The sequence below is a fragment of the Lissotriton vulgaris genome, chromosome 12 (genome assembly GCF_964263255.1).
Source record: "Lissotriton vulgaris chromosome 12, aLisVul1.2, whole genome shotgun sequence".
Classification (NCBI taxonomy): Eukaryota; Metazoa; Chordata; class Amphibia; order Caudata; family Salamandridae; genus Lissotriton; species Lissotriton vulgaris.
The window spans coordinates 365838256-365851159 of NC_141700.1; the positions used below are offsets into that span (position 1 = coordinate 365838256).

Consider the following 12904-nt stretch of genomic DNA (forward strand, 5'->3'; position numbering starts at 1 on the left):
CAGGGCTTTCGGGGGTTGGGACGCCATTGGCGCCTCCACCCTGGGCGATGTCGTGCGCGATGGCTCCCTCGAATTGGTTCCCGATTTATAGGTGGAATTTAGCATGCCCCAGTCACAATTCTTCCGGTGTCTCCAGCTCAGACACGCGCTTGCCCCTAGCCTGGAGTGCCTTGACTCTATACCCGAGTTTAGCCCGCTGGAAGCTAAAGTTTTTATGGGTGACCTGGAGACCAAAAAGATATCGAGAATATACCAGACCTTGGTCACTCACAGTGCGTCCCAACTGGGGAAACTACGGGGGCGTGGGAGGAGGATGTTGGGGTCTTGGAGGAAGAAGACTGGAGGGAGGCCTTAGCCACATCACGGGGGCTGCCATAGCCATGCGTCTCCGCCTCATCCAATTTAAATATCTTCACCGGGTCTATTTTACCCGGGTACGATTGTGGGGGGCAGGGCGGATCGCTTCCCCGGAATGGGGCGGATGGCACTTTTTTACATACCGTCTGGCAATGCTTGTCATTAGACCATTTTTGGAGAGGGATATTTGCCTGCCTCTCTGAAGTCCTGGGGTGGTCATTTCCACGTACGCCACAGTTTGCCCTATTGCACGCGATGGAAGGGGTCGGGGGCAATATCTATAAACGGCATTTGTTACAGTTGAACCTCACATTGGCGAAACGTGATATTGCTCAGATGTGGAAAGATGCGCGGGCGCCCTTGGTGGCCGCCTGGAAAAACGGATTGGACTTCTGCATGGGGTTGGAGCGGCCAATCTTTGTGGCTCTGGGGTGCCCGCGTAAGCATTACAAAATTTGGAAGAGGTGGGCTGACTGTAGGGGCTTGTGGCTGGAGCCGCCGGCCGAAACAGACGATATCTCGGTGGAATGAGGGTGGGGATGGGGTAGTTGGGCCTGGCGCAGGGGTAGGGGGGGTGGTCTGTGGTGTGTGTGCGCTCGGGTTGGTGGGTCTTGGTGGTGGTTGCGCAACTCAGGGGGGTGCGGGGGGGGGAACACAGTTGGGGCACATGGGGCTGTTATCCTAAATGACACTCGTTATCGAAAGTACTGGTTGGCTTGTTTTCTTAAAAAGGTCAATTGCTGCCATATAACTGTGTAATGTGATACTGCAGTGGACTCTGGAGTGCAGAGCCATGCGCTTTTTGTGCAATTTGACGAATAAAGTTTGTTTTTAAAAAAAACATAACACACTGTCAAAAAATCCTGTTACTATACAGAAATATAGCACATCCGCAATAGGTGAAAGAGATGTGGCCACAGATAACCAGGAAGACAGTGGAGGGCAACAACATTATGGTGCCACATATCTATGGGTTGCTCGTATCCTGCCGGTGCACCGCTCACTCTGGTTCCTGGAGTCCCATCTCTTGCAACTACGGCCCATGGGCTCACGGTACTCCTTACTCCACTCCTTGCTTCACTGAAGCAGCTAGACCCTCAGTGCCTGAATATCCTCACAGGCTAATCGCCTGTGAGGATATACAGGCACTGAGGGTCTAGCTGCTTCAGGTGGGTTCAGGTGGAAGGCTAGGTTGAGTGCCTTCCAGAATTATAGGAGAGAGATTGAGGTCCGGATGTGAAGTGGGAGGTTGTTCCAGGATTTAGCCGTGTGGTAGGAGAAGGAGCGTCCACCACTGTTGCTTGGGTGGATGTGGGAGATATGCGAGAGGGAGGCAGAGCACAGATGTATGGGCGTTAGTGGATGTTCAGGCAGTGGTTGAGGTAGGCTGGTCCTTGGTTATGCAGGGCTTTGTATGTGTGGATCAGCATGAATTGACATCTCTTCCGTATGGGGAGCTAGTGGAGTTTACTGAGGTGAGGGGTGCTGTGGGTCCGTATTGGGGAGATCGAGGAGGAGTCTGGCCGCTGATTTCCTTCCGGTTTGCAGTCTCTTCAGGAGGTGAGTGGTGAATCCTGCATATGCATTGCCATAGTCCGAGCGTCAGGTGACTAGGGCTGGAGTAACGAGCCTTGAGGCATGCCGCAGATGATATTCTTAGTTTCCAAGATGAAGGTTGGAACACTGCCAAGAGGCGCACAAACCAACAACTCTATGCAGTCCTTTCCATCTTCTTCCCCCTTCACCTTGGCAAATATGTGTAGAATGACTTCCTGTAGTTAAATTAACTGGAATTTTGGCTCTACAAGCCACTGTTTTAAAGTATTTCCTTTAAACACACCGTTTCACACAAATAGGTCGTGCTGGCTGTCATATGTATAACTGTCAATTTTCCACTGGCTCAGATATTATATTGTGGTGCTCCCCCATCCTGTTTTTTAACTTGAGCCACTGTAACGTCTCCTTCTATTAAGATAACAATAAGAACGTGTTGCTAGTGATGCTGCTAAGATCCCCCTACAAGTATGTCGGATACTGAGAATATATTTGCTACTCCAAAGCATGGGTGTCTAAATGGGGCAACTCTCCCACTGATATTAGATCAAATATAAATGATATGCATGCCTATTTTACCCAAAGCACCAGCCTCTCACAAAAGGTTACAGGTACTCATAAAGTCAGGTATTCAGTATAATTAATGTATATGAAATTAATCATCATTTACGTCCATTTTCTGTGAATTACTTAAGTGAATTTTAGTTGTGAAAATTCTGAATGTCTGACTTCATCCGGCCATCAAAATTCATCAGAGTTCTCACTATGTATGTGGTGAGCGCAAAATATCCATGCTACTATCTGTAGTTGTAAGTGCAACGTACCCTTCAAATAAAACGTATCCCTTTAGTAATTGTTTGGCATCCTATGAATTACACCTATATGTTTATCTATAGAAACTAATTTCAGGCCATCCCATTAGGGTTACTCGTGTGCCTCTCTTCACATGCATCATCTGTTATGATAATCTTCGCAGAAATATAGGTCTGTGTTACAGCCTCTTATGAACAGGGTGCAGCGTTTCTGCAATGTACCACGTTTCTTCGACAGTAACAACATCTGGGCCATCCTCTGACAACAGGGCTGGCAAGCCTGGGCTTGTACACCTAAGACTACTGGCACGTGCTCATGCACTGCACCAACCTTTCGCTTTATTCACGTGTCCACCAGCTGCCTCACACGTTAAGCAGAATGCTGCATCCATCATGAGCTTCCGGTGTTTGGGATTGCAATGGCTAGGCCTTAAGGAGCCTGGCTTTACATCCACCCTGATTTATCATACCCTCAAATCCATCCAAACAACAACAATATTGGGATTTTTGAGAATTAGATTCCTCAAATATGAATTAAAAAAATGTAATCAATAATAACAAACAAAAAATACAAGATACATATATGAACATACAATATTCAGCCATAAACATTACAAAAGACTTATAGGATCTCATTAACAGGTTAGAAAAAACCCAGATATATCAAGTAAACTATAGTCAGAATTGAGATAACGACTTTAGCAGTACAGCCTGCAGCTCTGCCATTTCCCAGTCACATTTTGCCAGTCAAAACCTGTCGAAGTAGGACTAGGGGAAGTGCTTGGTATCTGGGGGAAAACTGCACGGCTCAGTGCGAGGCAAAGCTTTCAGTGATACCTCGGCATTTTCAGTAAGGTAACTCTTAATCCGGTTGGAATTTTGCACCCATAAATTATCCTCCACAACAGCTATGACCTCCCCTTCAGTCGTAATATTGCTTGCAATGACAAAGGGCCTACTAGACCAACCCGCCAGCCTGCTACGTGGAGTGCCAAAACAGAAAAAAATGTTATTGGTGAATCCAAGTCAGTATCCCTATATGGATAAATACATTCTTATGTCCTTCAATTACTGTCCTACCTCGGCTCCATGCGTGAGATGACTAGGTCTAAATTCGTAATAAAGTAACTATTTTAATTAGTGATTCCTCAAATCCGATAATCATTTGACTTGCCCCAAGCCTCAGAAAATCAATTTCCAGATTATACACTTGATCCACTGCCTTAGTTGTGCAACTTCTTTCTTTAGTAAGAATTCTGGATTATCGACCAACTGGCCAGGTCACGCTCTACCAGCACAGTCTGGCTTGTTCCAGACAGCCACTTTTGCCACGCTTATCAAGCTTCCTTAATTTCTTTGTTTTTTCTCTATGCAAAGAGACTGCAGTGTTTGCCCATAGCTTTGCACAGAACAATAAAGGTTTGAGGTGGGATAACACCTCAGTTTTCCATCTAGTACTATCAGTGGGGTGCCATTGTCTACTACAAGCAAACACATTAGGGATGTCTTCTTCAAACTCTCACACCTTTACTCTGGACCCCTTGCTATGTCTAAACACTAATAAAACCGCTGGTATCACTGTGGTCTGGCAAACCTGAAGGCACTCCATCACAGTGTCTCTCGAAGCCTCAAGATAACACTGACCACACCACCTGCCATGTGGTCATGTAGCTTTAACTTTCTGTACCAAGTTCCTATAGATGGGATTCACTGAGCGGTGTATTCCAAGGTAACCATACAATGGGTCTATGTCTTGTTGATATCGGAGACTGGGAAGCAAGGGCAGTTCGAATGGAACCAAAGCCTGGGGTTGCTTCTGCAGGCTGCCATAACTAGGCTACCACACACTTGCCTTTCCAGCCCCAGTACTCCTTAATCAGAAACAAATCTCAAAAATCATATTTGTAGGTATCATAGTATTAATAACCAAGTGGCATCCGGGGATCCTCACTTGGCACGCAATACCCTCTATGTCCTCGACATGATGATAGTGTAATTTGTAAACAAGAGAAAACGGAGACTCTGACCATCCACTACGGAGATGTCCACAGCTAACACTTGTGGAGCAACGTAGACATCACCAATTCATCCATTAAAATGCAAAGCATTCAGTCAGTTTGCTGAACCTAACATGCAGTCTTTAATTTGCATATTGCCTCGACTCCTGCAAGAAGTGAGGGATCAACTCCATTTACCAAAGCTTCCGCCACAACAGAACCTTTTAATGGAGCCATGGGTAATCTAAAATCAATCAGGCCAAAAGGAGAGCACTCTTGTGCTCAGTAAAACTAGCAATCATCATTTGTAGAAGAAAGCCCTGCTCCACTGAGTAGATTCCCTTCGCAATCCTAACCTGCAGCATACATTCAGATCCTCCTCTTCCACACTCTCCTGCACCCTGGGCGAATGAACCTTTAGAAAACATTCCAATCACCCACCAAGATAGAATTCCTGTTATTTCTGAAGGAAAACAAGTACCAAATACTACAAAAAGGCTCAACGACATGAACCTTGATTGCTTCAGTCCCTAACTTTCACCCAATGCCACCTAACTTGGATCCATCCTAAACCACTAGTTCATCCTCAAGGAGCACATTGCCATAAAAACAAAAAAAGCCTGGTACCAGCTCCTTCCACTAAAGAAAGTGAAACTGTTCTTTCCTGAAAGCAGCTTCAATACTGCGGTTCAATCTCTGCAACGCTTGAATTTGGAAGGTGGAAACGCCCTCCTCCGTGGCATTCCACACTGATCACATCACCCACATCCTGAAGGGACTCCACTGGCTCCCGTTGCCAGCCCACATTATCTTCAAAACCAGCTTTAAAGCCATCACAATCAACACTCCCACCTATTTGACTGACTAGCTTGCTATCTCTGGTGCACTGTAGTAGGTTATTCCATAAATAAAAGAAGATCTCTGAACAGCTTCCAGTTTAAGTTATCAGAATAAATTGTTTATTCAGGAGAAGTAAAAACCCACGACTGACTTGGTTAGTCATCCAAGGTAAAATGCATCATACAAACCATATTCTAGACCTACATATGTCATTGGAGAACATAGAGTACCTAACATTCTTTAAAGCAGAGGTATTCAAACTTTTCCAGGTCGAGCCCCCCCCCGATGTTGCCCCCCCCACCACCCGACCGAAACCTCGGGAATCCGGCACACCACATGTTCGACTGCAACGCGCACACCATGGGCCATATCCGGCAAACAATGCTCAACACAACAAGAGTGCCTAGCAAACTGCAGGGTTGTGAGTGGGTGTGGCGAAACGACAGGCGTACCACACAGCTCAAAACACAATCCTCCAAGGCAAAGGAAGTCATCACAACCCTCCCCATCCATCATGTACACCTTGTCATCCACCAACTCCCCCACCATTCATTCCGTCCCTCCATCTGTGCCCCATCCACATCCAAACCCCTTCAACCACTTGCAAACCCATCCACTATCCATCCCTCCATCCATCATCTCACCCATCCATCCCTCCATCCATCATCCATCCATCCATCCCTTCACCCAATCCATCCCCTCACCAATCCATCCACTCTTCCACCCATCTATCCAACCACTCACCCCTTCACCCAAGCTATCCTCCCACTCATCCATCCACTTCTCCATTCATCCATCCACTCTTCCACCCATCCACCCACCCTCTCACCCATCCCCCACCCACTCATCCATCCACCCAGTCACTCATCCGTCCACCCACTCAACCCCCCACTCATCCATCCACCCACCCATCCATCCCTCCCGCTCTCCACCCTCCCCCCACTCATGCATGCACTCTCTGACCCATCCATCTCCATGCTCCTCTCCTCACCCATCCATGCACACACCTGCCCATCCACTCTACCAATCATTCATCCATGTACTTAATTTATGCATCTATGCAAAGTAAAGACAATGAAGGGCTCATTAAGTGTAAACTGGAGACAGATTAAAGCGGTTATAAATTCCCTCATTTAAACATTTTAACATTTTTACTGGCAGCTTGTGAGAAATGGATTGTGTTGCAGGGTGACAGCGCCTAACTAAGGAAAAACACTCCCACGCGCACAGTTTGGGAAGCACTGACCCATACAAAGGAACGGGCACAAAGGGAAGATCGGAGTGGAGCGCACGCCCCCCTGGGATGGTGCCGCGCCCCCCCAGGGGGGCGCGCCCGACAGTTTGAAGAATCCTGCTTTAAAGGCATATAACACAACAATGAACACTACCTACTACACATCCCCCTTTTATCAAGGAAATTAAATAAAGTTTGAAAGTAAAAACTAAAATACATTCCAATAAAGAAAAGAAATAAGAAATTGAATAAGAAAAGTTAAACAATACTATACATTAGTCCATGATATAATCTCGAAAGCGAAGAGGAGCATTTCTGATCCTAACTGAACCATTAACTCTACCCCTACCCTCTCCTTCCCCTCTAAGAGGAATAACAGAATGCGAAGAAGACTGAGCAGTAATGTCCACAGAATCACCACAACCACATGCCAAAGGATTGGAAGAAATGACAGGCTGTGATTGACAACTGGTATCCTGACTGGTAGGAGCAATAATGTTATCAGCAACACCGAACCAATCTGAACAGGAGTTGTCACAAATATTAGAATCATTTTTAGTTTTACAGATTATGGCAGCAACCTCTGTCTTGTAACATAACAGCCATACGAGCAACTTTTAGAATTTGAACTGGTGAAGAAAATTTAGACTGGACTTTAGTAACTTTTACAGGCTTCCTTATGATAACCCAATCACCTGGGAAAAACTGTTTGTCAGATACATGCATGTGTTTGTCATAATTTCTCTGACCTTCATGAAAGAAAACATGAAGACGTGCTACAATGACACTGGTAGTTTTGTCACTGACGCTATTGCTTGTTAGACACTATTACTCCAAAAAGTCATAGGAGCAAATAAAAAAAAAAGCACTGTCAAGGCCATTAGTTCATGCCTTTAGGACATTCTGTTTTTGACAATGGCATTTGGCGAATTTATACAGCATTGGCAAAATGCTGTGCTGTAGGGCCAAAAAAAAGAAGAATGTGCAATGGCGTGCTCACATCATTTTGTAAGCATGCGCAGACGTGATGACGTGAGTGCACCCATTCGTCAATACAAAATGATGTGGCATTATAAGGCATTTTTTATTTCCCCAATCCTTCACAGCTCAGTAAATTAAAATAATAAAAATAGAAGTAGTACGAAATAATTTGTATAATGGCTGTCAAGCTGACAGCAATTTGCTGTAATTAAAGCCTACTGAGTAACAACACATTTAACAGGGGGTGTCCTCATGGGAGGATACAAAATGAGACATGGCCCCTAAGGAGGGGTTATTAGAGCCTATTGACCAATGAAAAGCCAGTTTCCAAAGGACAGAGACAATAGCCTATTAAAAATATGGGCGGAGAGTGGGCGAAGCTCCAAGTCCATAGCTGAATACAGCATGCCTTGCAGAGCAGCACATGCGCTGCCCAGGCTTGACCTAAAAAGTAGGCCCCTAAAAGTGAGCAGTAGAAGGATTCAATCTGTTAATCCTCATGTTAAATCTCTGTCTAAGTTTACATATATCACTGAACTTGGGAAAAATACAAAAAAATACACCTTGAACACTGCATTTCAAATGAAACATGATTTAGGTGGCGGTAAACACAGCCACTTGTTTCATAAAAATAAAAACAATTCAAGTAAATGTCTAAAGGTCATTGAGAATGTAATGCCTAATGCAACTCAGTCTTTAACTAATGTTCGTCCTTCCTTGCAAGAAACACATGTTGGCCTGAAAGGGATGCCGCAAAGTATTTAATCTCTAAATTGCAAATGGAGCATTTCTGACGCCTGTGAATGTCCGTCATAGGGATTCAAGCGCTCCGAGACAGAGCGGATGCTCTTATTCACTGTTAGTATTTTCAAGAACAGTGGTTCCAAGACAGGGGGAGGATAGCGTGAAAAAATGAAATCTAGATCAAATGAATTCTATATACACTGTCCAGCCGGACAGTGTATATAGAATTCATTTGATCTATATTTCATTTTTTCACGCTATCCTCCCCCTGTCTAGGGACCACTGTTCTTGAAAATAGTATACGTACCCATGGTCCCTGACCAATTGCTTCATTGGGTTTCCCTTGTGTTCTGTAACCTTATTCACTGTTAGAGCAGTTTCAGTACTATGTTAAAAAGTACACCGTCGCTTGTTTAATGTTCTCCAGCACACATGTGCAGTACCACGGAGTTACTTGATATCCTCATGACATGTACACCACTAACGGCCTTCTTAGAAGTATTAGGGTCAATCCAATATAGGTAACAGAGATAGGGTCCGCAATGTGGAAAATTACAGCACCCTCTCTTTTTTCTTCGCACAAATTCCTGCAACTATAACATGGAGGAATGTGGCCAGGAAAAATGGGGTCGGTAACGGGAAAAAGTGCACATTTTGGGTGCAGTAAAAACGACAGCCAGATGTTTCCCCACATTCTAACCCCATTCGCACTGAATGAGGGACGTAAAAACATGTAGTAATACCACAAAATGCAGCAGATTTCCTTCGGTGACTTTACTGCCCGGTGAATCTGCAGTACTCAACATACTGGTTCACTCAACTGAGGCTAAGTATTTAGAGATTAGGGATATGTACATATTCGATATTAAAGTCTAAGTTCGAGAGTATTTTAACCAGAGGCTTTTTCTCATCGTATGTTTGAAAAACATCAAGTTCTCTGGGCCACGGCACTGGCCCAGTACTAAAAGGCAGAATAGAAGTTCCTGTTGAGCGCACTCAGGTTTACCTATGAACAAGTGAGCCTTTAACACAAGAACACTGTTGGTCTAAGACATGGGTGTTCTAGTGGCACTGCACACATCAGGAGGAGAGCTCACAGATAAGCCCTAATTACACACGACTGCATCAGTTTCACTGCTAATCGCAGGCTTTGCCCTTGAAGGATGTTTTTGAAAACTCAAGTTACCAGAGGAATCTCTTCACCAGCCCTAATTTCAACAAACCCGTCCCTAATAGAGGGTAGGAATCGGTGCTTGTAATGAAATAATGGAAGTACATGTACTTGTTTGTTCCTGAGAAGTGGTTGTGCTCTCAAATTAAAAGTACTGCACCTTTGCTGAAAAGTGCTGGTACTCTCACTCTCAAAAAAGGAGGGGCAGATTAGTACTGGACAGTACCGGCCAACTTAAAGCACTGGTAATTGACACATAAGGCAAATGGGGTTGCTATTTTAAACCGCACATCACAGAGTTAAACCAATTGTAATATAGGCAAAGGTAAATTGAATAAAGCAACTATGGCTGGGGTGCTCCTAAGGTGTATGACACCTACCCACCAAAGTGTCAATCAGTCCTAGGATTCAAATGAACCCAGGTCAAACATATGTATGCACAACACCCGAGCACACCATATTGTTGTTACAAAATCAAGTGATGTAAGTATTTTTCTAGAACAGTCAATGAAATCTCAGCATCCAGTGAGTTTCTAAATCCCAAAAAGTCTCAAAAGAGTATCCAAACAAATCTTCTTAGGTTGAGATCTGGTTTTAATATCCACAGTTCATAAGAGGAAAGACAGCAGCCGACGCGCGTTTCGCCCGCAGGGCTTTTTCAAGGCTATTTATTCACTCTTCTCAGATGGATGGCTATAATCCCCCAGCAGATAATAGCGAAAAATGACACTTGCTGTGAAGTTATGTGTTTTATATTTTCGCTCATCAATATGATAGTTGTGGCCCCAACAGCATTAAGGCTTATCCTCTTCCAAAGTCACCACTCAATGTAAGTGTTCAGATCCATCCTATTAACTGTGTAATCCTCCCGAATCTTGATACATCCACGGTTACACTCGTCCTTGCATCCAGTACGAATAGCGTAGAGCCGAATGGTGCTTCTTTCTCCTGTTTGGTCACCAAGGATTACGCTTATTGATGAGCAAAAATATAAAACACATAACTTCACAGCAAGCGTCATTTTTCGCTATTATCTGTTGGGGGATTATAGCTATCCATCTGAGAAGAGTGAATAGCCTTGAAAAAGCCCTGCGGGCGAAACGCGCGTCGGCTGCTGTCTTTCCTCTTATGAACTGTGGATATTAAAACCAGATCTCAACCTAAGAAGATTTGTTTGGATACTCTTTTGAGACTTTTTGGGATTTAGAAACTCACTGGATGCTGAGATTTCATTGACTGTTCTAGAAAAATACTTACATCACTTGATTTTGTAAAAACAATATGGTGTGCTCGGGTGTTGTGCATACACAAAGCACTGGTAATAGTGTTTTGAAATTAATATATTTTACAGTTAACTGTGGAATATCCTCTCTTTCGCACGAAACCTGTATAAAGGAGGAATTAGAGTCCTGGAGAGCATGGACCAATAACATTACAAATATCAAAGCAAACATATATTTAACTAGGTATGGGTGAGCGGAAAAAAACTCACACAGACGCCTGCAATCACTGTCTAAACACCTGTGTCTAATGTTCCTACTCTAGTAAACTGCAATAACTTTCGATTTCAAATCATTTTTATTTATTAGGTATTTTCAATAGAAAAACTTCAATACTTTATTACACTTGATACATATTAATGTCTGATGGAACAGCCACCAGTGTGAACAGCAGATACATTAAAAACAATTGCTGCATGAACAAATTAAGTTACAGCTACCTTTTCAATTACATTTCTTTCGGATAGTGCATGCTGAAAGGTCAATCTGTTGAGATGTAATGATACACGTTGAAGCAGGCTTTCTGGGTTCACAACACAGCCCTTAGTTAATAGGTGGAAATCTGTGGTTTCATGTTTATTTATTGCAATGCTACTAGAGTTCTACAGCAGAGAAAGGGACTCTGGTTCCATGTTACCACATGTCCAAAACCACAGCACTAGCTTTAACTGCGACTTACATTCATCCATAAGTGTGTCTGTGCAAAATGAAAAGCTGCAGACAGACGCTATGTTCACCTTAGAGATTTTATTTCTAATTAGCTGTACATTATTTGCAACCAGATTTATTTCTCCATCAGAGAGAGAGGTCGAAGCAAGGGGGTAGGCTGACGATTTGCTCAGGGAATAAAATACTCCCTCGTGTAACTTAAAAATTGCAAGTGGCCTCGGAGTTCTGTGACCTTTTAAAGGGATTTGCCCTTTGGCCTCGTTCTTTTATTTGGTAATAAAGGTCTTCGTAACATGCAATATCCTCATAAAGTACAGTAGGGTATACTTTATCACACAAAAATCACGATATATCAGACTCTGTAATAATTAACATATGGTGCCGTCCCCAAAATGGGTATGAATAGATTCCGTACACAATTGTCTAGCACTAAATCGGCGCCTGGGGTGCACACTGACAACAGAAGTGGTCTGCGCCCACCAGACCAAAAAATACATTATATTATACTGACTATTTAAATTACCGTGCCCGGATTAAATACAATATATGTGTGGTTTTTGATATCTCAATAAATGAAAATACAAAACCTATTTCAATAGGGTGTCCTACAACGATTACTATGTAGGTATACGGTGCTGCTGGCTCTAAACGGACTGAAGGAGCTGACCTCTCCCCTTCCTTTCCCCCGGCACCTGTGCACACATACACCTGCCCGACCCCTCCTCCACTTACCTTTCTGAAGTACTCGCTGTTCCTCTTGATGCTGAGGCCCTCGGCCCCGCCGCGGAGGATGGCGTCGGTCATTGCTGCCCTCCGTGCCCTTGTGCTCGGTGCTCTGTGTGCCACAAGTGTCCGTCAACCTGTTGCGCTCTACGGGAGAGTCGTAGCGTTCAGCTCTGGCTCGGCACTGAACCGAACTCCTCCTCTCACCCCTCCCACGGTTCTCGATGGTCACGCCCATCTCCTCCCCTGCCGTCCGGACTCCTCCTTGGCAGGAAGCCCCAGTGTTAGCTTTACTGCTGACATTGTGACGTTAAGCTAGAAGAAGCTCTAGAACACCTCCCCCCAACCAGCGCACGACTTTCGGATTGAACATAATTTCCGTATCTCTTCCCTTCCGCAGACATTCCATCCCATAACTCCGCCCCCCGTGCCCACCCCCTAATGAATATTCAAAAGCCTGTCTATTGAAAAGGAGGACGGACTCGTTCTTTTCAAGCAGCGAGCATCCAGCCCTAACAGGAGAGACGTCATTGTTACACGCC

General features: G+C 44.4%; 1 protein-coding gene across 2 annotated transcripts in view; it reads right to left on the reverse strand.

The window, feature by feature from the left end:
* The window catches only part of RHPN2 (rhophilin Rho GTPase binding protein 2), a 286819-nt gene extending 274267 nt beyond the window's left edge, over positions 1-12552 (reverse strand). For both annotated transcript variants that reach the window (XR_015302422.1, XM_086945136.1), the window contains exon 1: positions 12372-12552. Coding sequence is in view for 1 of the 2 variants with exons in the window: in XM_086945136.1 (XP_086801262.1) it covers positions 12372-12443 (72 nt within the window). In the remaining variant the exon portion in view is untranslated. The remainder of the gene's footprint in view (positions 1-12371) is intronic.
* Positions 12553-12904: the final 352 nt, after the last annotated feature.